This window comes from Scylla paramamosain, chromosome 10 (assembly GCF_035594125.1).
Source record: "Scylla paramamosain isolate STU-SP2022 chromosome 10, ASM3559412v1, whole genome shotgun sequence".
Classification (NCBI taxonomy): domain Eukaryota; kingdom Metazoa; phylum Arthropoda; class Malacostraca; order Decapoda; family Portunidae; genus Scylla; species Scylla paramamosain.
Genome location: NC_087160.1, coordinates 28,324,432 through 28,351,931, shown reverse-complemented (window position 1 = coordinate 28,351,931; position 27,500 = coordinate 28,324,432). Strand labels below are relative to the sequence as shown.

The following is a 27,500-nucleotide window of genomic DNA, read 5'->3' as shown; positions in this document are numbered from 1 at the left end:
CTTTGTCTCTCTCTCTCTCTCTCTCACCTCGGCTCTGTAGACAGTGGAGGAGCCCGGGCACGGCGAGGGGCGGCCGCTGGCAGGTGAGACTGAGGGAGGAGGCGGTGATGTTGGCCAGGCCGCAGGAGGAGAGTGGCAGCGGCATCTCTGTCAGGGAGGGAAGGTGGAAGCATTAGCGGTGGTAGTGGTGGTGCTGGTGATGCTGGTTTGTGGTGATAATACATCGCCTCCACCTCCAACACCGCCAACACCATGAACAAAGCAGAGAGAGAGAGAGAGAAAGAAAGAGAAAAACACATGACTTAAATAGGGTTAAATGAGAATAAACAAAGGCCACAAGATCCAGGAAGTATGGAAGGAAGTTAGCAAGGGGAAGGAGAAGTATCAGACGGACAGAAGCCAGGTGAATAAAATGGAAGCGTTGGAAAAGAGGAAGAGAGGATAAAGGTGAAGGAAGAAAAGAAAAAGAGCATACACGACATGAAACACGAATAATGAAAGTGAAAGGAGTAAATTATGACAGAGTGACAGAGAAAGAAGCTGACATGGAGGTTAGTTAATAAGAGGTGAGAGAAGACGAGGAAGAATAAAAGACAAGGAAAAAACGAGGAATCAGCTGTCTTCGGTGTGTCGCTGGGAGAGTCCGAAGACTGTAAGAAGCAGCATCAGAGCCTCCTTTCAACGCCTCAAATCAAGTTATTTTCCTCATTCTCTTTTCATTTGATTCTCTTCCTTCCGTCACACTTTCCCCCAAAACTTCTCCTTTCCACCCCACTCCACTGCGTCGCCACCCAGCCAGCCAGCCCGTCCGGAGGGGTAGAGGTGGAGTCAGGAGCTCAGAATCCACTCTCTTCCCGTCCACTAAGCTGTGTATTGTAGCGTCACCGTGAGGAGAAAAACATGGCAGCGAGGGAAAACTTCGAGATTCAAATAACAATGTTCATGCTTCGCTTCATTGCACTTTGAGCCTTTGGTGAATGTTGTGTAAAGTCTGATATGTCTGTAAGGTTGAGATTTGCATTTGTGGTCATTGATATGTGGGATCTGACTTAACTTACATCACGGGAATGGCAACACTGTTTCTTTCTTTATCTTCCTGTTTGTTCATGGAAGACTTACAGACACATATAGCAAAGGAAGCACAGTATATTATTTTATCTGTATCATCTGCGCCACAGTTCCTGGAAAAAGACACGCTCGCTTGTAACACGACACTCTCACTCTGCTGACCACTGACTTATTTACTGCACCGGGAACACTGCCTTGGAACCCTGCCTTGAGGATCTGCTTTACTGATTGGCTGATCTAGGTGGCGCAGGAACACGGTCATACGGCATCACAAGTTGAAGAGAACTGACACAAAAGAAGAGAAAAATACAAGAAGTGTTCATCGAGTTACCTTTCTCAAAAAATGAAGGAGTCGCCGAGGTAATGACAACGAGGGAGAGAGTTTGTGAAAAAGAGACAGTATTTCCCAATCGCAGAGGGACTAAACCATGAAGGGCTTGATGTACGTGGGCGTGGTGTGGGCAGGGCGCATCGGGGCTTGAAAGCCTGGGAGGGGGAAGGGGAATTGTATGGTGGGGGAGAGCAAGTTGGAAATTGAACTGGTCTGGAGTGGAATGATCGTGTAGGGGCCAAGTGTAACGGGGCGTAAGGAGGCGTTTGGGGTCGTGGAAGGGTGGACAAGGGGCCTGGTGGAGCTTGGAAAAGTTTGTTCGTGAGTGATGGGCGAGGCAAAATCTTTCAGGGAGGAAAGGACAGAATGAAAGACGATATTTAATTCTTTACCAGATCCGCCCATGACAGTGACGTAAAGACTGACCTTCCTTGATGAAACTGTGTGTGGGAGGGTGACTGTAAGACTAAGACCGGCGAGACTGGAGAGGGACGCGGCAAGAAAACGGAGACCTGGACGATTGATGATTAAATGAGTGAGTGGTTTCGACGCTGCACCAAAGCCATATGACGCATGAGAAAGAAGTCAGGCGCCAATTACTTTTAACACACAAAATATAATATGAAAAAAAAAATACCATCAAACAACTTGGAGAAAGGAAATTGAAGAACATATGGGAGAACTAACGGAAGGAAAACAGGAAGGAAGGGGCTCTTAATCTGGAGCTCGAAATGAAAGAATGGAAAGGAAATGAAGGAAGAGCAAACATAACAGAAAGGGAATGAAAATGGAAAAAAAGCAGACAAAGGAAAAAATAAAAGGAAGGGAAAACAAAAAGTACCAGAGAAAGTATGTCAATGTGAAAGTGACATATAAAAAAAGACAGGGTGGTGTTAACAGGAAAGAAAGGAAGGAAATAACGTATCTGAGGAAGAAAAGAACAAAAAATGGAAAAAAGTAAACTATTTTAAAATTCTTGTAGCATGTCAACACTATCTAATCTCTCTCTCTCTCTCTCTCTCTCTCTCTCTCTCTCTCTCTCTCTCTCTCTCTCTCTCTCTCTCTCTCTCTCTCTCTCTCTCTCTCTCTCTCTCTATTTACTCTTGCCTTCCATCTTGCTGCTAATTACTGCTGGAATGGACCTACTCATTGGCCTCGTTTCCTCCGCCCTGAGAGTTTTGCCTGCCTCTCTCTCTCTCTCTCTCTCTCTCTCTCTCTCTCTCTCTCTCTCTCTCTCTCTCTCTCTCTCTCTCTCTCTGTCTCACCCGCCACTTTGATGGAGAAGCCACAGGCCCGCTGCTGCCGCCCCATCTCGTTCACGGCCCAGCAGGAAAGCAGCCTGTCCTCGTATGTCTCAATGGGCGCCACGGATAGTTGGGTCGACACTCGCTCCGTCGTCGCCTCCACCAGCTGGGTCTTGATGACGTCGTTGCTGCTGTTCCACTGCCAGTGTACGGCCTTCGCTGGCGGATGTGACGTCACGGTGCACGTTACGTTGATTGGCTTGTCGTAGATGAAGTAGGTAGTGGGCGTGGTCAGGCACTGAGGCCGATCTGTGATTGGTTGATTCAAAGGGCGAGAGAGAAAATGGAAAAGCGGTGTTAATTTGAAAATAATGCAAAATGTTTTGTAATGAAAAGCAATGGCATCATAAAAACAAGTGAAGGGAGTGAATAAATAACTAAGACAGCAGTTTTACTGAAAAATATACTGAAAATAATAAAAAAAACAGGCATTGAAAGAAGACAAGAGAAAGAAAAAAAAACGCAGACCATTGATTTATACGGTAAAGAAATATGTATGTGAAAATGCTGGCATGATAAAAGCAAGTGAAAAACGATAACATACAGATAAGAAGAGGAGTTTGATGAAGAATCACGACGAAAAAGTCACGAAAATAGGAATAAAAGGAGACACGATAAAAGAATATCGGCGTAGACAAAAGAAGAGCGCCGCACGAGGAAAATATACGAGCAATACCACGAAAAAACTTATTCATAAAAGTGGGAAACTGACTGGCGTGTGAAGATAAAGACGGCGACAAAAAATAGGCACGTCAAGATAATGATGAACACAGAAGAGGACAATAGACGCACCTCAAATATGAAGTAAAAGGAAAAAAAGAAAGATAAAGCATAGAGAACATCTTGTAAGGGCGGGAAAGAGAGAGAAAAAAAGAAAGGACAGAAAAAAAGGGAAGAAGAGAAAATTGGGTATCAGAGAGAGAGAGAGAGAGAGAGAGAGAGAGAGAGAGAGAGAGAGAGAGAGAGAGAGTCACACTTTGCATCTAACAGCGAAAATATTAAAATAAAACACATGAAAACAACAGAGACTAATGAAAGAAGAAGAAGAAGAAGAAGAAGAAGAAGAAGAAGAAGAAGAAGAAGAAGAAGAAGAAGAAGAAGAAAGAGAAAGAGGAGGAGGAGGAGGAGGAGGAAGAGGAGATGAAGGAGGTGACTGGTCAGAAGGGGGAAGACAGGAATGATATAGAGATTTGGGAAGAGTAAAATGATTGAGGAAGGGAAATTGGGATGATGAGGAGGGAACAGAGGAAGAGAGGAAGAGAAGGAAGGTAAAGGAGAGGCTGATGTGTTTCTCTTGCTCTCTCCTCCTCGATATTACTCTCTCTCTCTCTCTCTCTCTCTCTCTCTCTCTCTCTCTCTCTCTCTCTCTCTCTCTCTCTCTCTCTCCTATACTTAGCCTTTCTACTCCCTTCCCTTCTCTTCCTCCCTTCTACACTCTTTCTCCAGTTGTTCTGTAATGGACTTCACCCCTTACTCCCCTCTCTTCCCCTCACTCCCTCCGGCGCGCAAGGAAAGCTCCTCTGCAGGCGTTTGAGGGGACGATAATCTCTCTATTTCTCCACCCACCCCACATCCCTTAAAAAAAAAAAAGAGAAATGTTCATACAAAAAAAAATATATCCCTTAAAATGAGCCTTCTTCCAAAAAAATATCTCGAATAAAGTCTCCACGGAAAGGGCTTCTAAAAACTGTTCTCTTGAAAATTCTAATGAAAAAAAAAAAAAGACTTACAAGTTAAAGGTTCTCCCCCAAAAAAATGTGTACACCAAAAATGCCTCGCCAGAAAGTCTCCCCACCAAAAAGTCAGTCCTGAAAATCCCGCCCTTACCTCCGCCTCAAAAAAATGTAGGAAATAAAAAAAAAAAAAAAAAAAAAAAAACACGTCACTCTCCCTTAAAAGAAAAACGTACCACAAAAACGTCGCTCCAAAAAAGTCTTGCCGGAAAAGTTTTCACAAAATCCGTGCCAATAAAGTCCCTCCGCCAGATGGCAGTGACGTAATTAGTTCATGATGTCATTAAGTAAATACACATGTGACTAATTACCTGTATTTTTCCTTCCTGTGTGTGTGTGTGTGTGTGTGTGTGTGTGTGCAGAGTAGACACACACACACACACACACACACACACACACACACACACACACATACACACTCAGGTGATGTGTATATTTGTTTAGCTTGAGTACATAAGCACGTATCAATTAGAGGATGACGATTGGTGTTAGCAAATAACAGTAATGAGAATAATGACAATATCAGTGATGATGATAATAACAATAATAATAATAGTAATAATAATAATAATAATAATAATAATAATAATAATAATAATAATAATAATAATAATAATAATGATAATAATAATAATAATCCTGATTTCATCATTATTATCATTAACATAATTATCATTCTTGTCATTACTCTTATTAATGTTATTCATGCCATTACTACTATTACTACTATTACTACTACTACTACTACTACTACTACTACTAGACTACTACTACCACTACTACTACTAGACTACTACTACCACTACTACTACTACTACTACTACTACTACTACTACTACTACTACTACTACTACTACTACTACTGTTGCCACTACTACTACTACTACTAATGTTGCCACTACTACTACTACTACTACTACTACTATTGGCATTACTTTCGCTACTTGTACAATCATTACGGGACGCGGGCACGGGCGGTGGGCGGCGCACGGCGGAATATCACAAAAAACACTAATGGAGAGTGTATTTCTTTGAAGTCTCCACCAAAAAGTTAGGCTTCCGAACCCTTAGTGCTGGGTCGATGGAAGGAGGAGGACCAGGAGGAGGAGGAAGAGGAAGACGAAGGAATGAGGAATAGAAAAGCAAGAAGAGTGGAAAAAGAAGAAAAAATGTCTTCTCTTAATGGCGAGAGTGTGGCTTTTTGATGCGGTTGCGTTGTCTCTGCTTCACTCGTCCATCCACACCACACCACACCACGCCACGCCACGCCACACCACGCCACACTAAGCACTCTATTCCACTTACAGGCACTTATTCTCACCCTTAGCGTCAACCCTTAAGGAACTGTCAAGCCTTAAGGAACTAACAGCTCCCTATAGACCACCGTTTCAGTCTCACAAGATAGAACAATGGAAAACTTCATCCATTGCATTATTGAAAACTCTTTACTGTCCCCTATTCTCACTCATTCACTCATATTTTTATTTACTCACCATTGTATCTCCTCACTCATTCATTCATTGTCACTCATACAGTCACTAACACACTCAAGAACTCACTAACTAACTAATCTCTCTCTCTCTCTCTCTCTCTCTCTCTCTCTCTCTCTCTCTCTCTCTCTCTCTCTCTCTCTCTCTCTCTCTCTCTCTCTCTCTCTCTCTCTCTCTCTCTCTCTCTCTCTCTCTCTCTCTCTCTCTCTCTCTCTCTCTCTCTCTCTCTCACAAAAAAAAAAAAAAGTCTCAATCTGTCCATTAAACATAAATTCTGTTTCGTTTTCCCGTGAAAAAAAGAAGAAGGGACGAATAAAAGAAAGAATACGAGGAAAGCAAGGATTGAAAAATGGAAATACTAAAGTCACGGCAAAAAGAAAGAAAACTAGATCGCTGTTTTTTTTTTGACTAAATGTTACTCTATATAAATAGAGAGAAAAGAAAAACGAGAACAAAAGTGGTGACAATAACCTTCACACCAAATAGTAAGCAAACAGATGGATAAGTAAACACAATAAACTCTAAGCCAAGAAAATCCTCTCACTTAATTCCAATCAGTAGCATGACAAAGAAATAAGGAAAGGAATTAATGAATAAATAAACAAATAGACTATCGCTCCACAGTCTCTCTCTCTCTCTCTCTCTCTCTCTCTCTCTCTTGCATTCCTTTAATCCCTCCTTCTGCTTTCATCCTTCAAAGGGATAGAAAATCATGCTAATAATTCATGTTTTGCTTGTTGAAAAAAAATAAGAAGAAGAAGGAAAAGAAGAAGAAGAAGAAGAAGAACAACAACAACAACAACAACAACAACAATAATAAAAAAAAAGAAGATGGGTGAGAGCGGAAACAAAGGCAGCTAATAACAATAACAATAAGAACAAGAACAATAGAAAATAGAGAAAGAAAAAAAAAAAAGCAAAGGAGAGAAGAATGAAATGAAAGGAAGCATAAAACAAGAATCCTACGTTATGAGAGAGAGAGAGAGAGAGAGAGAGAGAGAGAGAGAGAGAGAGAGAGAGAGAGAGAGAGAGAGAGAGAGAGAGAGAGAGAGAGAGAGAGAACATACACCTCTACTACCTTTACTTTTAAAACTCACATCGAATCCTGAGAGTGACGGGGCTGCTGGTGACGGAGGCGAAGGAGTTGGTGGCCTGGCAGCGGTACTCCCCGGCGCGGCGACGACTCACCTTCTGCAGCACCAAGGACTCCCCCGTCAGGATCACGCCGGAGGTCATGTTCTGCACCTGCACGCGCCCCTGGGGGAGAAGCGGCCAAGCTGGGTGAGAGAGAACCAGAGGAAGGAGGGGAGGTGATAAAGTGTGTGTGTGTGTGTGTGTGTGTGTGTGTGTGTGTGTGTGTGTGTGTGTGTGTGTGTGTGTGTGTGTGTGTGTGTGTGTGTGTGTGTGTGTGTGTGTGTGTGTGTGTGTGTGTGTGTGTGTGTGTGTGTAAATAATTACATTGCAGAAGTGAAATATGATGATAATGATACTGAGGAGGAGGAGGAGGAAGAGGATGAGGAGGAGGAGGAGGAGGAGGAAAAGAGATACACAAATGAAACTAAAAGAAAAACAAGCAACAGCACACCGGTTGGAATTTTCAGGCCTCTTTTATGGGATTGTACTATGTAACAAACAATGAGTGAAACAGGATTGTACAGATGAAAACTTTCCCCTACCCACTAACACTGACAGGGAAATATATTGCAGTGTTGAGAAATTGCATGAGCATTTCCTAGGAAATAAATAAGAACTATCAGTATTCCAACTATACAGCCAGCAACAATCTCAATACATTAACATTTCAAAGATGAACCCAAACGAATTTTAATTGTAATTTGCCGCCAACAAATTGTACTTCAATTGTTGAGTCAAAAACTCAACTTTTAAGAGTTGTAGCTGTTGTGGTAGCGACGATATTATAGTTGCAGACGTGAACGCAGCGATTGTTTGGGTTCGTTTGACGTGATTTTTTTTCTTTTGCCAAATATCTTAAATGTCTTGAGGCTGTATTATCTTCTTAGATTTGATTGGTCAACTGTGAAGTAATCATGAGCATTAATGATATCGAATCCTTTCAATATTTTTAACATTTATATTACGTCATCTTCCATCCCTCATTTAGAAATACTAAATGAATTTAGTTAGTTAAGCTTTTCTTCTTGAGGATTACTCTTCAACCGAAATATCATTTTATTTATCATATGTTGTATTTTTCTAGTTTTTATTTATTTAATTAATTAATTTATCTATTTTTGTAACATCGAGACCGTATCGAACCAGAGAATTATAAAATTTTCATATAACCTTTTCTGATTTCTTGGATGGATGAAGTCCACAAACTTGTTAGCAATCTTAACAGCTTCTCAACGATGTTGATTCGGCTCTAAATTCCTTGATATTACGATTCTGAGATCCCTTTCCGTACTCACTGTGATGATTATTGCATTATTGCTCCTGTTGTGAAGGGCTTTGCATTTATCGATATTAAGTTTCATCTGTCATTCGTTGGCCGAATGAGTTGGTCGATCTATATTAGACTGCAAAGTTTCTTTGTGCAGCGATGTAAATGATTTGTTGGAAATCTTTTTGTCATCGGCAAATTTTGATACTTTGCAGGTGAGACTGCTGCCGATGTCATGAACATACACAAGTACCAAGAGGAGAACAGAGCCAAGCACAAACAGTGCAGTGTGTCACTTTTCACATTAAGCTTTGAAAGTGAAATGCTGCTAAGAACAGCTCTCTGTTCCCGGTCAGAGACATGGTCCTCAATCCAATTTTATGTGCGTAGCTTGCTGAGCAATCAATCATGGAGTTCCTTATCAAAGACCTTTTGAAATTCAAGATATATGACATCTATGGATTTTCCTTCATCAAACTCATAAAAAACTTTAATGGAAGAAGTCAAATTACTAGTTAGTTAAGCACGAACTCTGACTATAGAAACCATGTTGTGATTATTTAACTGACTTGTCCTTAAAGGTATTTCATTGTATTTCCTTTAATAATGATTATCTTGAATTGCAAACAACTAACGAAATGATAACAGACCATGATTTCCTAGTTGTGACATGTCCCGTTTCGTGAAGACTGGCGTCAGACTGACACATTTGCTTTATATCAGAGCTTCATCGTCGCTGGACATTTGTTGAATGGGATTGATAGCCGTTTTCTTATCTGGTGCTTGACTTCTTTCAAAATTCTAGGGTAAGTTTTATCGAGTTTTATTCATTATTATCTTCTCAGTTCAGTGTAGAATGTCAATTTGTACCATGAGTAAACCATCTAACATTTTCAGCTTTTATAATATCAAGAGATTGGATTGATGTGGTCTTTCTCATTAAATACAGATACAAAAAAGATGGTTGTGATTTCGTTCTTGTCGTTTAGATAACCAAAGAACGGTTTGGATTTATTTGTTTCTTGTTTATATTCTTTGATGGTAATGGTTAAAGATTGCCAATGGGCGACAGAGCGATGCGAAAGTGCGACCACTTTCGCTACCGTGACATGCATGATGGGGCCACACTTCACCCACGTGAGACTTGAGTCAGTGTAGGCTATGGCCGCTTCAGCAGGAACATCTGTTGGTTCATCCAGTTCTCCCAAGCCCTTGCTCAAAGGGCAGTCGAAGCTGAACACAGAATAGCAGCCGTGTGTGCTTCCGCTGTAGTAACCTGTTTCATTAAACACTTCGTTTCACAGAGGATTTTAGAACATAAGAACATAAACACATAAGGGAAGCTGCAAGGAGCCAGAGTACTTACACGTGGCAGTCCCTGGCTGAAACGTATATACTAATGCCTGCTTCTTGAACATCTCTATCAGACTCCTTCCTTACCTACGCCGCTCTAACGAATGTATGCTTAAGAACTTTAATGTCCTCTTCTAAGGAGAATTTAGCATCCCTGATATCTTTTTGGGCATTCTCCTTTGTACTGACTGTAAGAGATCTATATCCTTTCTGTAAACAGAAATGTGCAGTATAGTCCAGATGAGACCTAACCAGTGGTAACTTTGATACAATATCGGAACCTTTACTCTTAACACACCTAAAGATTAATTTATTTCTGGTCTCTACATATACTCATACATCGTTCTCTCTCTCTCATGGAAATTTGATCTGATTATAACTCCTAAATCTTTTTCTCTCTCTCATCTTGTCAAGAACTTCATTCTGTATTATGTACCTATAATAAGGATTTTTCTACCTCGTTGAGTATTTTGTGTTTGCTAATATTGAATTGAATTTGCCATTTATCTACTATTCATTCGTTCATTGTACCTAAGTCTGTCTGCAGAATTTGTGCATTAAACTCTTAACTATTATATATATATATATATATATATATATATATATATATATATATATATATATATATATATATATATATATATATATATATATATATATATATATATATATATATATATATATATATATATAAGTAGATATTTATATATATATATATATATATATATATATATATATATATATATATATATATATATATATATATATATATATATATATATATATATATATATATATATATATATATATATATATATATATATATATATATATATATATATATATATATATATATATATATATATATATATATATATATATATATATATATATATATATATATATATATATATATATATATATATATATATATATATATATATATATATATATATATATATATATATATATATATATATATATATATATATATATATATATATATATATATATATATATATATATATATATATATATATATATATATATATATATATATATATATATATATATATATATATATATATATATATATATATATATATATATATATATATATATATATATATATATATATATATATATATATATATATATATATATATATATATATATATATATATATATATATATATATATATATATATATATATATATATATATATATATATACATACTAGTCAGTGACTAAACTCAATGGAATTCAATCTCATCCCACTGAAAGGGATCCCACCAGCCCTGTCAGTGAAATTAACTTTGTCTCTCCTCCATTGAATGGGTCACCAACACCATCAGTGGCGGTTAGGCTCTCCCCACTTGATGGGGCTCACCCACCAAATCAGTGCCATTCACTATCCCTCCCCCACTGGATAGGCTCTCCCCACTTGATGGGGCTCACCCACCAAATCAGTGCCATTCACTATCCCTCCTCCACTGGATGGGTTGGTCACCAGCCCATCCCTGTCGCCTTCACATAATGGGCCCCACCATCCCCATTGGAGGTGTCCACCATCTCTCTTCAGCGAATGGGAACCAGCAACTCCACTGCTGTGGAGCCGCCAAGCCCAGCAGCAGCGTCCCCCACTCCATCCAGTGAAGCAGTGCTCAAAGAGACTGCCACACTGTGTCTGATGCATCATTGTCGCTGTCGATGTCCACAGGTTGCCATGGTGGTCGTAAATGTTATAAGATTAGTTATTAATTTCAATAAAGACAGTGTTCACGTTGGTAATGATCTCTGTTTTCACTGAAATTGAATGAAGCGAGTAGTGAATATAAATAACAACGTCCATGCTAATTATATTTTCTCTTTTACAACAACGGGTATATATTATGTATCTTGCTAAACTATATTCCACAATGAAATCTCTATTTGATGTACGAGTATGAAGCCGTGCCTGCAATTCCAGCCACACGTACATGATGGTGCACACATTTTTAAGTCTTCAACTTTGTTACGCAAGCTACGGGCATTCTAATAACAGACATTAATATGATCTGAGCCGGCTGTTGCCTTGACTGACAGAGTGCTCCTTTACGATGGTAATGGGGAGCGGTCTTCACCTTCATTTCAATTGATATGTTGCTCACGACGCTACAAAAAAGTCTTCCTACACTGGCAACTCAACTTGGCTCAAATGTAACACGTCAGTTTGACAAGTATTGGCTTGTTCATAAAAAAAAAAAAAAAATATTCCTAAAACTAGCATGCACGACGTCCTCTTTTTTCGTACAGGGTCATTAGTCTCTTATTAATGCTTAAGATTTTACTGTAAAGGACTGTTCGGCGCCAATCCTTGAAATAACTTCAGGAATCACAATGGTATTGACATCTGTTTGACGTTTGAAGTGTTGGATCATGTAGCGTTGCTTTTCCCGCAATTCCTGTGGTTTGGGTCCCCTGGTGTAATTCGTGCCTGCTTGAACAATACAGAGGGCATCAGGGTCACTGTTCCCGCGTAAATACCCAATCTGCCATAAGGAAAGCAAGGACGCTTTCTCAGGCCATTCATTTAATGGCCACAAAACTCTACGAGTTGGCCACGCGTCAGGGAGTCTCTCACCAGGCGAGTTTCGATTTCATCCTTTATTGACTGATCTATAGCCTGGAGCTGGTTGAAGGACGTGGGGACGTTAACATTGTTTTGCTCCATTTCGAACGAGTTGCAACATTTAGTAAATTAAGAGAGTCAGCTTCTAAGGCAGGCTGGAGAGTTAATGTAAGAGGCAAACTCGGGTACATCCTGTGAAGCAAGAGAGTAATTTTTGCGAGATGCAGTTTGGCTGGAAGGCCTTTCCATTTGCGAGGGTGGAGTCATTCCCACATTGGCTGTTCTTAAGTTCTTCAAAAGCAGCAAGTCTGACTTCTAGATCACGAATTTTACTCACGATTTCGTTCGATGATGACTTTAAAGTTAAGAAAAAGAGAGAAACAATAAGAACTAGCAGTCATGAAATAGAGGTGAGACAGTCGTCATTTACAGGAGAGGAACGGAAAGCTCCCGCCAACAACTGGTTCCATGGGAAGCTATTTAGTGGAGAGGTCGTCAGACTATCCCGCGTACCCAGCTACATAAGGCATGGTCCAGTTATCTAGGATCTACGACCCTCGAGCTCCAGCCATTGTCCTGTAAAGAGATCATCTGCGGCAGTCCAGTCTGCCACTGCTGCTGTCCAGTGGCTCTGCCGTGACTCAGCCGCGATGGACTTGGCAGATGTCACGCTCTGTCCATTGGTGGCCTATGACTGGCAAAGATGTGAACGCGAAATACAGTCATCCACATACCGGGAAGGGAGGAAAAAGGAGGAGGAGGAGGAGGAGGAGGAGGAGGAGAAGGAGAAGGAGGAGGAAGAGGAGGAGGAGGAGGGGGATGTGATGATGAAAAGGAAGAAGAGGAAGAAAAGTAAAAAAAAAAAAAAGAAAAAGAAACACGACAAACAACACATAAGCAAGCAAAAGCGAGAGTCTGCGAGGCACGTGTCGTCCCCCGCAGCGCGTCTGGGCTCCCCCACAGGCCGCGGTGGGGGGCGGCAAGAACCTCCCGCCGCGGACTGCAATCACGGCAAGCGCGTTCACTCGTACCTCTGAAAACCTAAACCTACTTTCTGTACCTTAGTTTCTTGACAGACAAACACATACACACACGCACACACACACACACACACACACACACACACACACACACACACACACACACACACACACATACACACGAACGCACATAACACCTAGTTTCAGTGGTCATCTTGTCCGTGAGCCAAAGTACCATCTTGGCCATAACAGGTTAGCTTCATCTCTCAGAAAGACCGGATCGCAACTCACAAGTCTCCCAGTCAGGACTAGCTCGGACATTTCCAGGCAGGAGGTGAAGTCACGGAGCCACAGAGATGACAAATTTATGGTCGCCTTACGTTGTCTTCACACATCACCATACATCTCTCATGTTCTTCAACTCTTCATGCTGGCAGTGACTAGAGGCGCCGTGGATCAAACTGAACAAGCCCTCATACCCATCCGGCGGGGCAGCTGACTGATGCATTCATAATGTTGCTACTTCCACATTTTTCTTTCCATAATTAAGATATTTTCAGTCACTTTATCAATTAGTTTTGTCACAAACTGATTTTAGAAAATATCAATAGAAAAGTGATAATATTAAACAATTAACCCTTCTGAAAATTTCTGGAAACAAAGGTTATATATATATATATATATATATATATATATATATATATATATATATATATATATATATATATATATATATATATATATATATATATATATATATATATATATATATATATATATATATATATATATATAATATTTACATAATTTGTAACGATGCTCAGTAATGATGTAATATTACACAGCAATTAATTACACAGCATAATTATTTAAGTAGCATCATGACTGTATGCATGTAGATAAATGGGTGTGAACATTCATGGGTGGAGTTTGCATGACAACGCCACTCCGCATCACACACCGTGGAGCCTTCCATGGACAGTTCAGTTCATTCCCACTGATTAAAAACCATTATCACCAATACCGTACCACTGAAAAGTTTTTAATAATTCTCTTCATGTAAAATATTTTGACATTAATTATTTTTTCTTTAGTTATATTATTGGAGACCTAAAACTATAAGTATATGTGATGCGTACTTTTGAATTTGGCCAACCAACAAATATTTCAGCAGTCAACATTTTAATACACCAAGAATTCCTCCACGCGGAGGCCTCAGGCACCGGCGGCGGTGCCACGAAAGGACACACGCTGCATTGTACTTGCCACTCTAGTTTCTCAAAACTGTGTACACGCGCACACACACACACAGACACACACACACACACACACACACACACACACACACACACACACACACACACACACACACACACACACACACACACACACACACACACATATATATATATATATATATATACGATATATATCGTATATATATATATATATATATATATATATATATATATATATATATATATATATATATATATATATATATATATATATATATATATATATATATATATATATATGAAACGTTCACCTCTGACATTAACCTAACATCCATAAAAAATAAAAAAAAACTCACGATCTGATCCCCTGATTTTTACGTCCAGCAGTGAGATAAGACCTAAGTAATGGTGACTTATGGCAGGTAATTTATTACATTTACACCCCAGGGGAACACATTGCATCCATACGACTGTCGACACGCGCCGCGGGAGACGTGACGCATGTCGACAGTCACATGGACATGATCAGGTAAATAGCTCATATTTGTTTCCATAAATTCACTGAAGGGTAACATTGCTATTGCTTTCATGTTTATAAAGTTGTTGAAAATATCTTAAGCATATAAATTTGGGTGAGTGGGACGAACGTTACGAGCGGCCCAACCACCTGCCTCACCCGCAGAAGAGAACAAGGGAGACTCCTGGATTAGCTCACCCCATGGCGAGTAAAGGTTCTCTCCGAAAGTTTATAAATGAAAAGTCTCTCTAAAATCTTCAGTTCTCTCTCACCTCACCACTGCTTCTCATCTGAATGCCCTCCCCTTGGCCATCTCTGATTCATGGCATCAAGCGACAGCCAGACAATAACTTAACAATTATTAAGAAACAGAATATGAACATAAGATAATATTGCAATTACAAAGCAACAAAAAATATAAAGCACAAACACAAATGGAGGTAAAAAGAAAGAAAAAGCTACACAAGAAAACTGGAGCCCAGTAAGAGATTAATAGCTAGAAGATTTAAAAAAAAAAAATACAGTGATGAGACAATAAAACACAAGCACAAATTAACACACACACACACACACACACACACACACACACACACACACACACACACACACACACACACACACACACACACACACACACACATACACACTCACACAAATCGCATTAATTAAAACGTAAAATGATTCAAGTTTTAAATAAATAAGAGTATGTAGAATGATATAAGCGACATCACCAGCAAAATTTTACTCAGTGACAATAAAAAAGAAATTTCTGACAAAAAAAAAAGAACTAATAAGCAAATATAAGAGTAGTGAGAAATACATGAACAAGATTATAATTTCGTTTTTTTTCCCCTTTATAATTAATTCAACTCTTTTCCCTTCTTTGCTGTCTCCCTCCGGCCACAGCTAACACGAATATGTTGTCCCGTGTACCTTTGTTAAAAATTAATAAATAACATCAAAATACAAAAAAAAAAAAAAGAAAAATCGCCCCGTTATTAAAAATAAATAAAAAAATAAATAAAAAAAAAAGTAGAGGGGACGGGGAGAGAAATAGGAAAAAATGAGTAGTGAGCCATGTAGCTGCGCTCTCTCTCTCTCTCTCTCTCTCTCTCTCTCTCTCTCTCTCTCTCTCTCTCTCTCTCTCTCTCTCTCTCTCTCTCTCTCTCTGTCTAGATAATTAAATAATGCAGACCAGTTTTTTTAATGAAAGACTAATGTGCCTTGTGCATGAAGATGATGATAATGATGATAACAATGATAATGACTACTGCAACTTCCACCACTTCCACCACCACTGCTGCTGCTACTACTACTACTACTACTACTACTACTACTACTACTACTACTACTAGTACTAGTACTACTAGTACTACTATTACTAGTAGTACTATTATTACTGCTGCTGCTGCTGCTCCCGTTGCTATTGTTGCTACCTGTGCGCATTATATTTATTATTGTTATTATTGTTATTATTATTATTATTATTATTATTATTATCATTATTATTATTATTATTATTATTATTATTATTATTATTATTAGTAGTAGTAGTAGTAGTAGTAGTAGTAGTAGTAGTAGTAGTAGTAGTAGTAGTAGTAGTAGTAGTAGTAGCAGTAGTAGTAGCAGTAGTAGTAGTAGTAGTAGTAGTAGTAGAAGTAGTAGTAGTCGTAGTAGTAGTAGTAGTAATTATTATTATTATTATTATTATTATTATTATTATTATTATTATTATTATTATTATTATTATTATTATTATCATTATTATTATTATTATCATTATTATTATTATTATCATTATTATTATTATTAACATCATTATCATCACCACCATTACCACCACCACCACCATTAGGAATGCCACGAGCCCTGCAACATTACCGCCATGGCTACCTGGTCACACTCCGCGGTCAGGCTGTGAGAATGCTGGCCCAGAAATCCCTGCGTGTCTGTAAAAGGCGCCTAAATGGAGGGGAGCTGGGAACCCTCTCGTATATATTCTTATTCCCACAATGAGATAATACGTTGCTTAAATGTAGATGCTTCGCCCCGACTATCTCCTTTAACAGGGATGTCAGTCTGATGTATGGCTGGGTGAGTCAGTGGTAGGCATGGCGGTGGTGGTGGCGGTGGTAGTGCTAGTGGTAGTGGTGTTGGTGGTGGTGGTGATGATAGTAGTAGTATTAGTATTAGTATTATTATTATTAGTAGTAGTTACATAATCACTGTTTATCGGTAGCATCGTTGTTGTTCTTGTTGTTTTGTGTTGTTGTTGTTGTTGCTGTTGTTATTGCTGATGTTGTTGTTATTGTTGCTGTTGTTTTTATTGTTGTTGTTGTTGTTGCTGAAGAAGATACCGCCGTCATTATAAACTATATCATTATTACTACTACTTATTGTTTCATGTGAGAGGACCTCTGGCCTAGGGCAACAGAAAGGCTATAAATAAAAAAAAAAGGCCTACTAAAGGTGCTAGTGCCCAAAGAGTGTCTTGAAACCTCCCTCTCTAAACAGTTCAAGTTAAAGGCAGCAGGAAATACCGAAGCAAGCAGGGAGTTCCAGAGTTTTTCATTAAAAGGGATGAGAGATTCAGAATACTGGCTAATTCTTTCATTACGCAGGAGGATGTAATAGTGGTGAGAGAAAGTAAAAAAGTGAAGCGAGGCTGCGGGAGCCATGCAGTTAGCGAGATCAGAAGAGCAGTTAGCGTGAATGTAACGATGGAGGAGAGCAAGAGGTGCAAGAAAATTCTGCTACTGCTGTTGCTGCTGTTATTATTATTATTATTATTATTATTATTATTATTATTATTATTATTATTATTATTATTATTATTATTATCATTATTATCATTGCTATTATTATTATCATTAATATAACCACTACTACTACTACTACTACTACTACTATTACTACTACTACTGCTACAATAACAACAACAACAACAACAACAACAACAACAATAACAACAACAACTGCAACAACAACAACAATAACTACTACTACTACTACTACCACTACTACTTCTACAACCGATGGTACTGTTGCTGCTGCTGCTGCTGCTAATAATAATAATAATAATAATAATAATAATAATAATAATAATAATAATAATAACAATAATAACAATAATAACAATAATGCCTCCACTACCATAATCATTATCATCACCATAAAAAGAACGCCTTCCCGCATGATGATAATTAGCAATGAAAACAGAAGTAAGACACGCACACAGGAAATGATTAAGTCCGAAAGAAAAAAAAGAAAAAAAAATCAAGCAAAAATTCGCATGTGTGTAGCGGGAAAAGAACATATGAAAAAAAAAGAGGCAAGAAAAGGAAGGAAAAGAATGAATATAAATAAAGGGAAGAAAAAATGGGGGGGAAATACAAACAAAGAAAAAGAACAAAACCACAGAAAGGGAAAAAAGTGATAACAGTAAAAACAAACTGTGTAAGAGAGAGAGAGAGAGAGAGAGAGAGAGAGAGAGAGAGAGAGAGAGAGAGAGAGAGAGAGAGAGAGAGAGAGAGAGAGAGAGAGAGAGTACGAGTAAAAGCTGAAAGTAAAATTGACATAGAGGAAGAAGATAAAAATTGAAAAAATGAAACAGAAAATTGATAAAAAAGAAAAGAGAAAAATGATTCAAAAGTAAAGGAATGGAGAGCGAGCATTGCAAAGGGAAACAAAAAAGAAAAATAAGCTTTTGGAAAAGGAGGAAAATGGGGAGGAGGAGGAGGAGGGGGAGGAGAAGGAAAGAAAAAAAAAAGAGAGGGGGCGGAGAAAAAGGATGCAAATAAAGAAATACATATGCGAAAAGAAAAAAAAAGAAAAGTGACGAAGAATGAGAGAGAGAGAGAGAGAGAGAGAGAGAGAGAGAGAGAGAGAGAGAGAGAGAGAGAGAGAGAGAGTGTGTGTGTGTGTGTGTGTGTGTGTGTGTGTGTGTGCTGCGCTAAGGCTGCCTCTCTCACCTCGTGGTACCAGGTGACGGCTGCGGCAGGAGGGTTAGCGTCCACAGAGCAGGTGAAGTACACGTCATCGCCTTCCTTCAGCAGGTGTGGCTGGAGGGAGCGGCCCAGCGAGGCGGTGACCGAGGGAGGATCTGGTGGGAGGCAACACAGGTGATCACATACCATATACTTTTGGTGAGGAGGAACTTACCCGTACAGGAATATGTCTGAAGTAGCGAACTGTTGTGCGTAGGACTGAATGCTTACTGACTTACTGAGTGACTGGTTGGCAAACTGATAGCTTGATTGATGCCTGACTGGTAGACTGAATGAATGGCTGCTCGACTAGCTGACTAATTAATTGGTTGAGAGCTTAAGTGATTAACTAATTGAGTGTATGACCAACTTATGTATTGATATACTGATACCTAGCCAGTCTAACTGAGTTAGTGGACGAGGGAATGAGTGATTCATTGACTGACTGCCTAAGTAATCGACTGACTGAAGAAGTCATTAATTCGTTTGACGGAGTCTGACCGACTAACAAAATGAATAAATCTAGTCACTAAATAATGACGTGAGCTGATGACCGACAGCCGCGTGAGTGATTGACTTACTCTATGAACAGAGACAGCAACTCCTGCAGGATCGATAACTTTCCTGAATGTCAGATTAACTACCTAACATTCCTCGGACTCGCTGCTGCACTAAGGGAGTGCCGGCTGGACGGAGTGAAAAATAGCTTTGCGGTGCCGCCTCATTCCTTACTTCACCCCGTGACGGATTACTTCCTTTACTGTGTACCCATGTACGATTAAGTACGAGACTTATCAACTCAATTTGTCCAGCTACAATAACTTCCACTACTGCTGTTGCTGCTACTGCTGCTACTAATACTATTGCTACTCCTACAGTTATTGATGTTGCTGTTGCTACTCCTGCTGGAGCTGCTGCTTCCGCTACAATTACTATTACTACTGTTATTACTACTACTACTGTTAGTACTACTACTACTATAGCTGTTGCTGCTGTTACTACGACTATTACTTTGTCACTACTACTACTACTACTACTACTACTACTACTACTACTACTACTACTGCTACTACTACTACTACGACTACTACTACTGTTACTACGACTAATATTTTGCCTACTACTACTACTACGACTACTACGAGTACTGCTACTACTGCTACTACTACTACTACTACTACTACTACTATTACTACTACTTCCACTACAACTACTGTTACTACGACTAATATTTTTTCTACTACTACTACTACTACTACTACTACTACTACTACTACTATTACTTCTACTACTACTAGTACTACTACTACTGTTACTGCAACTAATATTTTGCCTACTACTACTACTACTACTACTATTACTTCTACTACTACTAGTACTACTACTACTGTTACTGCAACTAATATTTTGCCTACTACTACTACTACTACTACTACTACTACTATTGTTACGACTAATATTTTGTTTACTACTACTACTACTACTACTACTACTAATAATAATAATAATAATGATAATAATTCTACCAGCACCACCATGATTCCTACTATTTTTCCGTAAACCACCTTGACTGACGATGAGTAAGCGTCGCTACACACTCAGAAAATTCACCACAAGCATCCACGAGCAGCGCCTTGTCAGACAACCGCTAACTTCAACTCACTCTGACTTTCCTGGAGTCGCTGGTCTGTTACACACGCAATCGCTAGTGTATGTCAGGTCTCATTGAAATCACATTTAACGGATGAAAATTCCGTAATACTGACCGCGTCTTTATTTAATGTTTCACTCGTAACAAATTTAATATTAGTCGCAGGAAGTTCATAGCTATCTGGTCCCAAAGCTTAAGAAATGTACTGTCTTGATATGCTTATGAAAATAATAAATGCAAAACGAAATGCCGAAAATAACGAGTTTTTAGAAATGTGAGGCTTCACTTGGAGACACCCAGCACGATGCTCAACTCTAACTTGCTGCGATTCAAGCTTTGCGGGACACAAAGCTCTGTTCCACACACCAAGTCATACAGGATTCGACTCCGCGTCTAATGATGTCTCCGCTCTCGTTGAGACAAAATTTGTGGGACATAAGATTGCAGAAAACTGAACACATCTTTTAAAAATCTATTCTGTGAAAGAACGTAAATTTTGGATGCTCAATGATGTAACATTCTCAGGCCATATTACATCTCTAATTTTAGCTTGATCAGTTTGTTACGAGGATCGTAAGATCCACCCACCGGAACATAACTTTACTCCGTTCGTAATGATTAGTCATATGTTTACTTCCCACGGCCTAGATCACGGGTCACGCGCCCCTCTGCTGAAACCTTGGGGTTGGCGGGATAGGATCAAGATGTTAGGCCGTAAGGCTCAATACTCCTGCACAGTAAGCATGGTCACTGTTGCTCCTGTTGCTATATTCACTACAAAAGAGGAGGAGAGAAAAGGATGAATCACAAGAGGGAAAAAGAAAAAGTGAGAAGAGAGGTGGAAAAAATGAGGAAGCGACGGCAGCGAGAGAAAGACAATACAGCGAGTCAAGAAGCCAGGAAAAGGAATCTGCAGGAGCAGGACCAGCGAATCAAGCAGATTTTGAGGGGATGGAAACTCAATTTTTTTTTTTTATGTACGACGGGCACTGGCCAAAGGGAACAAAACTATTAGAAAAAAAATAAAATAAAACAGACTGAGGTGCCGGTCCCCAAAGAGTAAAACTCGGTCATTAAAATCTAAAGGATACGTATCGTGAAACCTCCCTCTTGAAAGAGTTCAAGTGATAGGAAGGAGGAAATACAAAAGGAGGCAGAGAGTTCAAAAGTTTACCAGAGAAAGGGATGAATGATTGAGAATATCAGTTAACTCTTGCATTAGAGAGATGGACAGAATAAGGATGAGAGAAAGAAAAAAGTCTTTTGCAACGAAGCCGCGGGAGGAGGGGAGGCATGCAGTTAGCAAGATCAGAAGAGCAGTTAGCGTGAAAATAACGGTAGAAGATAGCGAGGGACACAACTGTGCGGCGATGAGAGAGGGGTAGAGGAGTCAGTTAGAGGAGACGAGTCGATAAGACGAGAAGCTTTTGATTCCGCCCTGTGCGAGCAAGACCTCACTGAAAGTTTCACTTTGTGTCTCACAACACAAGGGGACAGCCATAACCTGCTCTCTAAGGACAACTCTCTTCCTTCACACAAAACTACATGCACCTAATTACACACACACCCTTCACTCGAAATTCTAAACCGCTTTTGACTCTGTTTGGGGGCCGGCACCTCAGTGGGTTCTTTTTTTTTTTTTTTTTCTTATAAATTTGTTACCCTTGGCCGGTGCCTCCTCTACGTAAAAAAAAAAAAAAAAGACGGATAGAAGGAAAGACAACGAGAGACGGCGATGCAACGAGAGGAAAAATCCAAGCAAGGAAAGAAGGAGGCAGCGATTATTTGAAAAGTACGAAAAGGAAAATGAGCAGGAGTTACGGGAAAACGCAAACTTCAGCAGGAGAGGGAAGAGGAAGTGAGTGACAAACTCGAAGCAGCAGAAGGAAAAGAAGAGGAGAAAGTGAAACGAAAAGAAGAGGCGGCATGAGAGAATAGAGAAACTGAGGAGGTGGAAGGAGGTAACAAGAAAAAAGCGCCCCCGAGAGGAAGAGAGGATGAGAGAACAGCAGTAGGAGGAAGAAAGGTTGAAGCGACAGCAGTAGCTTCGCCAAGCTGCTTGCGAAGAAACATAAGGATCAAAAGAAAGAAAAGCGACGCCTGGACAAACTGGAGAAGCGGGAGGCGAAGGAAGGTTGAGAAGGATGAGGCAAGACGCGGAGAACTGGAAACGGATACATTGCAGACAAGTACCAATTTCAACTCCCTTTAACTTTTCTCAAGTCGACACTGTATTACACATACCAATCAAGGTTACAATTGTATCTGTGTAACTAGTACGTGTCCGGTCTCACATTTAATGGATGAAAATTCGTAAATGCTGACCGGGTCTTTTTCACTGTGTCAATCGTAGCAAACTTACTTAATCATAGGAAGCTGATTGTGGTCTTCCTTCCAAGCTTGAGAGTTGATCTATTTCAAGATATACTTAAAAAAGACGGAAAAATGCAATAAAGATGTTAACATGAGGTTTGGAGACTGCATAATTCTCAACTTTAATCCACTATTACTCAAAATGTCTAATGGGAGGTCTTTTCTCTCGCTAAGACAATATTTTGTGAGATAAGATGGCAGAAAACTGAAAACATTTTTGATGTGATTTGTGCACGCGCAGAAGGAATAGGAGTTTTGTATGCTCGTTTATGTAAACATTCTTGGCATAAGGATGAACTCAGGGTCATGCTCATGTGTGTATATTAATTTATGTATCTAACTGGTATTCGGCAATAAATAAGCAACAACAACAACAACAACAAAAACAACAACAACTACTACTACTACTACTGCTATTACTACTACTACTACTACTACTACTACTACTACTACTACTACTACTACTACTACTACTACTACTACTACTACCTTACTACTACTACTACTACTATTACTACTAAATTCACACCAATACCAGCAACTGACGCATGCACACCCCGAGCACCGCCACTGGACACCAAACATACGCAGAATCCACTTCGCTTTAACACAAAACTTCACGCCTCGCCCAGACAAACTCTTACCGGCGGTGGAGTTGATGACCTGACCACACAACACCCTCGCCACGCCACCCCTCGCCTAGGGACGCGAGCTATTTGCACGGGTTACAGGTTGAGGTTCGATTAAATACCGCCCTGACGCGTTGAAACCCCCAGTGACCGCGTCCTGAACAGCGACACGTCAAGTTGTAGTCAGACTGATTTACTGGTATTTTATCGCGCCGCACACAATTTTTTTTTTTTTTCTTTTTGGTGGGGGGGGGGGGCAGGTGAAAATTGTAAACACTACATGGCGTGAGCGATCGCGACTTTAAATACTTCAAATCTCGCCACGCCTCGCTGAGTGAAGGCGATGAGGGACCCGATCCTTTCCGTGCGTGGCATTAGCGGCGGCGGTGAAGGACAGGAAAAAATACTAAAAAAATAGCAATAACATTGCGCAAATTATGGAGTTCAGAGAGACAATGAAAGTCAGAAATGAATCAAGTCACGAGGCAAATTACACGGAGCTACAGCAAAAACAGAAAACGAGAATTGAAAGAAAACTACTAAGATTAGAAAACAAAAGAAAAGAAAAAAGACATGAAAGCGAAAAAAAAAAAATTTAAAAGAGTAACATAATGTAAGACCGTTCGTAACAGACAGAAAGACAGACAAACAGACAGACAGACAGACAGCGGCAGGAAGACCATAACGTTGAGCTCAGAAACGAAAAAAATGTGACATGATAGACATGCGTGATAGAGGTAAAAAAAAGACGGGGCTAGGAGGAGGAGGAGGAGGAAGCGGAAAAAGAAGAGGAAGGAGAAAAAAAAGAACAAGAAAAAAAAAGATAAAGAAAAACAAGGACGAGAACAAAGAGAAAAGAATAAGAAAGAGAGAGAAAAAAGAACATTCTTCCAGTCTACTCACACTCCACGTCCAGCACGGTGGTGTTGGTGAGGGAGGAGCCTGGCACCGCGGGGTTCTCTGCCGTGCACGCAACCAGCGCCCCGTGATCCGCTCGCGTTACGTTGACTGACACCGTCGCCACACTCACTAAGCCTTCCACTCTCTCCTGCAGGCACAGAGGGAGAAAAGGAGTTAAGATCAAAAAGCAACACCCTAGTAGGTTACACATATACACACACACGCACACAAGGCAGTCAAGACAACCCACACACAAGCCACAGACACGGACAGAGACCAGGAAATACAAGACAGGGTTCAGGAGGCGGTAGCGTTACAAAGGCTTTACCATTCCCATCGGACATCGGACATCGGACACCTGTTGCCTTGTCCTCCTCTGCCCCGCCTCGTGCCTGCAGCTCCGGGCCCCCGCAACCTCCTCTTTCTGCTTAACCTACATCAAGCCTATCAATTACTCGCGGGAGATTTAAGCGGCTCGTTTTTCAAAATTTCTCATTAGTTTGTGCTCGAAGTTCAGAGAAAAAAATAGTTACCGAGCATTAAAGGAGATGGAAAAAATACAGTCTAATGCAAATTTACAGGTGTTGTGCAGGGATTTGATTCTAATTTACGAGACAAGGAATCTGGTGGGAATTATAGCAGAGGGAAGAGAGTATAGGGAAGTAAGGTAGGTGAGAGGGAGGCAAAGGGACACGAAAGGGAAGAAGGTAGTGAGGTGAAATAAAGGAGTGTTATAGGAGTACAGTAAAGTAAAGGGAAGAAAAAAAGAAGTGAAGGGGTGTTAGGGGAAACAAATGAATATAAAGGGAAGTGTAGGAAAGTAAGGGGAACCAAAGGGAAGCAAGAAGCAATGTAAAGGAAAGTGAAAAGAAGTGAAGGGTAGGAAAGTAAAGGGAACGAAAAGAGTAAAGGGAAGTAAAGAAAACGTACGGAAGTAAAGAGAAGTAAAAGGGAGTGATGGGAAGTGAAAGGCAATGAAGGAAAGTCGAGGAAGGTAAAATAGAATGAGTGTAAGAAGTGAATGGAAGTAAAGCGAGGCAGAAAGGAAGTGAAGTGTACGTAGAAAACTTTGGTTCGGTAAATGTCGAGGAAAATAAGCTAAGTTTTGTAATGTCACTGAGGGGGACGGGGAATCGACTGAGGGAGAGATAAACAAGGATCTTCGTGGTAAAAGGAAGAAAAAACAGGGCTATAAACAAGTGTCTTCGTGGTAGAAGAAAAGAAAAAACTGAAAAAAGATCACCTTTGAGATTAAGTCATAACAAGTGCACACAGCAGCGCTTACTGACTCAAGGTATTAAAAAGGGATATTCTCTCAATTAATTGACTCAAACCAAGGGAAAAAAAATGTTTGCTGACTACAGAAAAAAAAAGACATTCGTTCCTTGATTAAAGGAAAAGAAGAGCCATTCACTCACTGACTCAAGGCACTATTACAAACTTTCGTTGACTGACTTAATACAAAAAGACGACTTTTGCTCATTGCTTTAATGTATTCGCTGCCTGAGACTTTTCATCTGTGGGTCACCTCACTGTTTTGGATCGCTGACTCTTTTAAATCTTATAAGTTTAAAAGTTTAGGGAGAGAATCATGTTAGGAATTATAAAACTTTCCATCTGGTCCATTTTTCCGGTGAAATCGTGTTCCCGTAACTCCATGATTAATAAGTAAAGTGGGGTAAGTCGATTTCGGAGACTTGTTGTCAGTTAGCAGGCGATGTGTTGCCAATTGTATCTGATCCCACGAACTTGCTTCAGCGGATAATCTCTTTCTTTGTAGCGTGGAAACGAGTGTGTGATATATGTCAACATATTTCGTATTTTTCGTATGTACGTGTTATGTGCTACACATACGTGAATGACAGTCTGAATACGAGAAATGCGATTTTACACATATCTATCATTTACTGTGACACGCTGGGATCATGAACACGAATGGGTCTATTCGAAATAAATATGGACATAGTATAAAGATACGAAAATGTCGTGAAAGGTTTTGGAAGATGGAAGAAGGGAAGCCCTGCTGTGCCGAACGCCCCTACACTCAGCTATTGTCAACTGCTGTCACGCTACGCTACTGTCATTTGTCTTGCACTGCCAGCTAGTAAGAGGGCGACCCACCACAGCAGGGAGGGGACGCAAGCAGGGCTGCTCCCTTTCTACCTTTTTTTTGTTTCCTTTCTCAGTGCATTATATAGTGAGCAAGAATTCTCTCAGCTGTTCATGGCAACATCTGGTACACATACTACTTACTGCCTACATTTTACGTCCCTCATACTTTCCTTAAATTCAATTTCAATCCAGAGTTGACTATTACGTATGTGCAGGCAACGACATAACTTGCTCTCCTGCCCACGCTCTTCACTCTCGGGAATTTTCCACCATCTGCCTACGACTTCATTGTCACTCTCACTGAAGTCATCCAGTTATGTAAAATTCTTTGACTATTTGCCTTGCAAAGTGGAGCACACTTTCACTCATTTCTCCCTTTCTGAAGATCCCTACACTTGATTTCAGTGTTCCCTACCAGCTCTGGCTATCATATTTCACTAACCAACCTGGAGAAAAGTCTCTAACTTTACTACCTTACATGATTTAGAGTAATTAGTGTAGCACCCTATCAGCATTCCTGACAACCTTAGGGATGCACCCAATATTCCTGATCTTTTCCTATCTCTAGGCCTTCAGCATATTGTGTGAAATTGCTCTTTTTTTGGGGTCCTCTGATCAGAATCATATTTCTGTATCCTCTGAGCCCACCAAAGTGGTGTTGATGGTACTGGAAACTTCCAGAGTGGGAGGCAGTACTATTCTGATATTCCATGGAATGACTATTGCTCTTGTGTCAGAAATGTAACTCTCTGGAGAACACATTTAAGTTATTATTGTTTCTGGCATGGAGGCATACATTCAGCATCCTTTCTTTAACCGCGA

At 39.8% G+C, this 27,500-nt stretch overlaps 1 protein-coding gene across 1 annotated transcript in view; it reads right to left on the bottom strand.

Annotated features, from left to right (window-relative positions):
* The window catches only part of LOC135104548 (synaptogenesis protein syg-2-like), a 90,448-nt gene that overhangs the window by 19,461 nt on the left and 43,487 nt on the right, over positions 1 to 27,500 (bottom strand). Inside the window, exons 8-12 of the mRNA XM_064012123.1 lie at positions 24,570 to 24,714; positions 18,999 to 19,129; positions 7,024 to 7,183; positions 2,665 to 2,952; positions 28 to 147 (exon numbers count right to left, since the gene is read on the bottom strand). Of these exons, the coding sequence (XP_063868193.1) occupies positions 28 to 147; positions 2,665 to 2,952; positions 7,024 to 7,183; positions 18,999 to 19,129; positions 24,570 to 24,714 (844 nt within the window). The remainder of the gene's footprint in view (positions 1 to 27; positions 148 to 2,664; positions 2,953 to 7,023; positions 7,184 to 18,998; positions 19,130 to 24,569; positions 24,715 to 27,500) is intronic.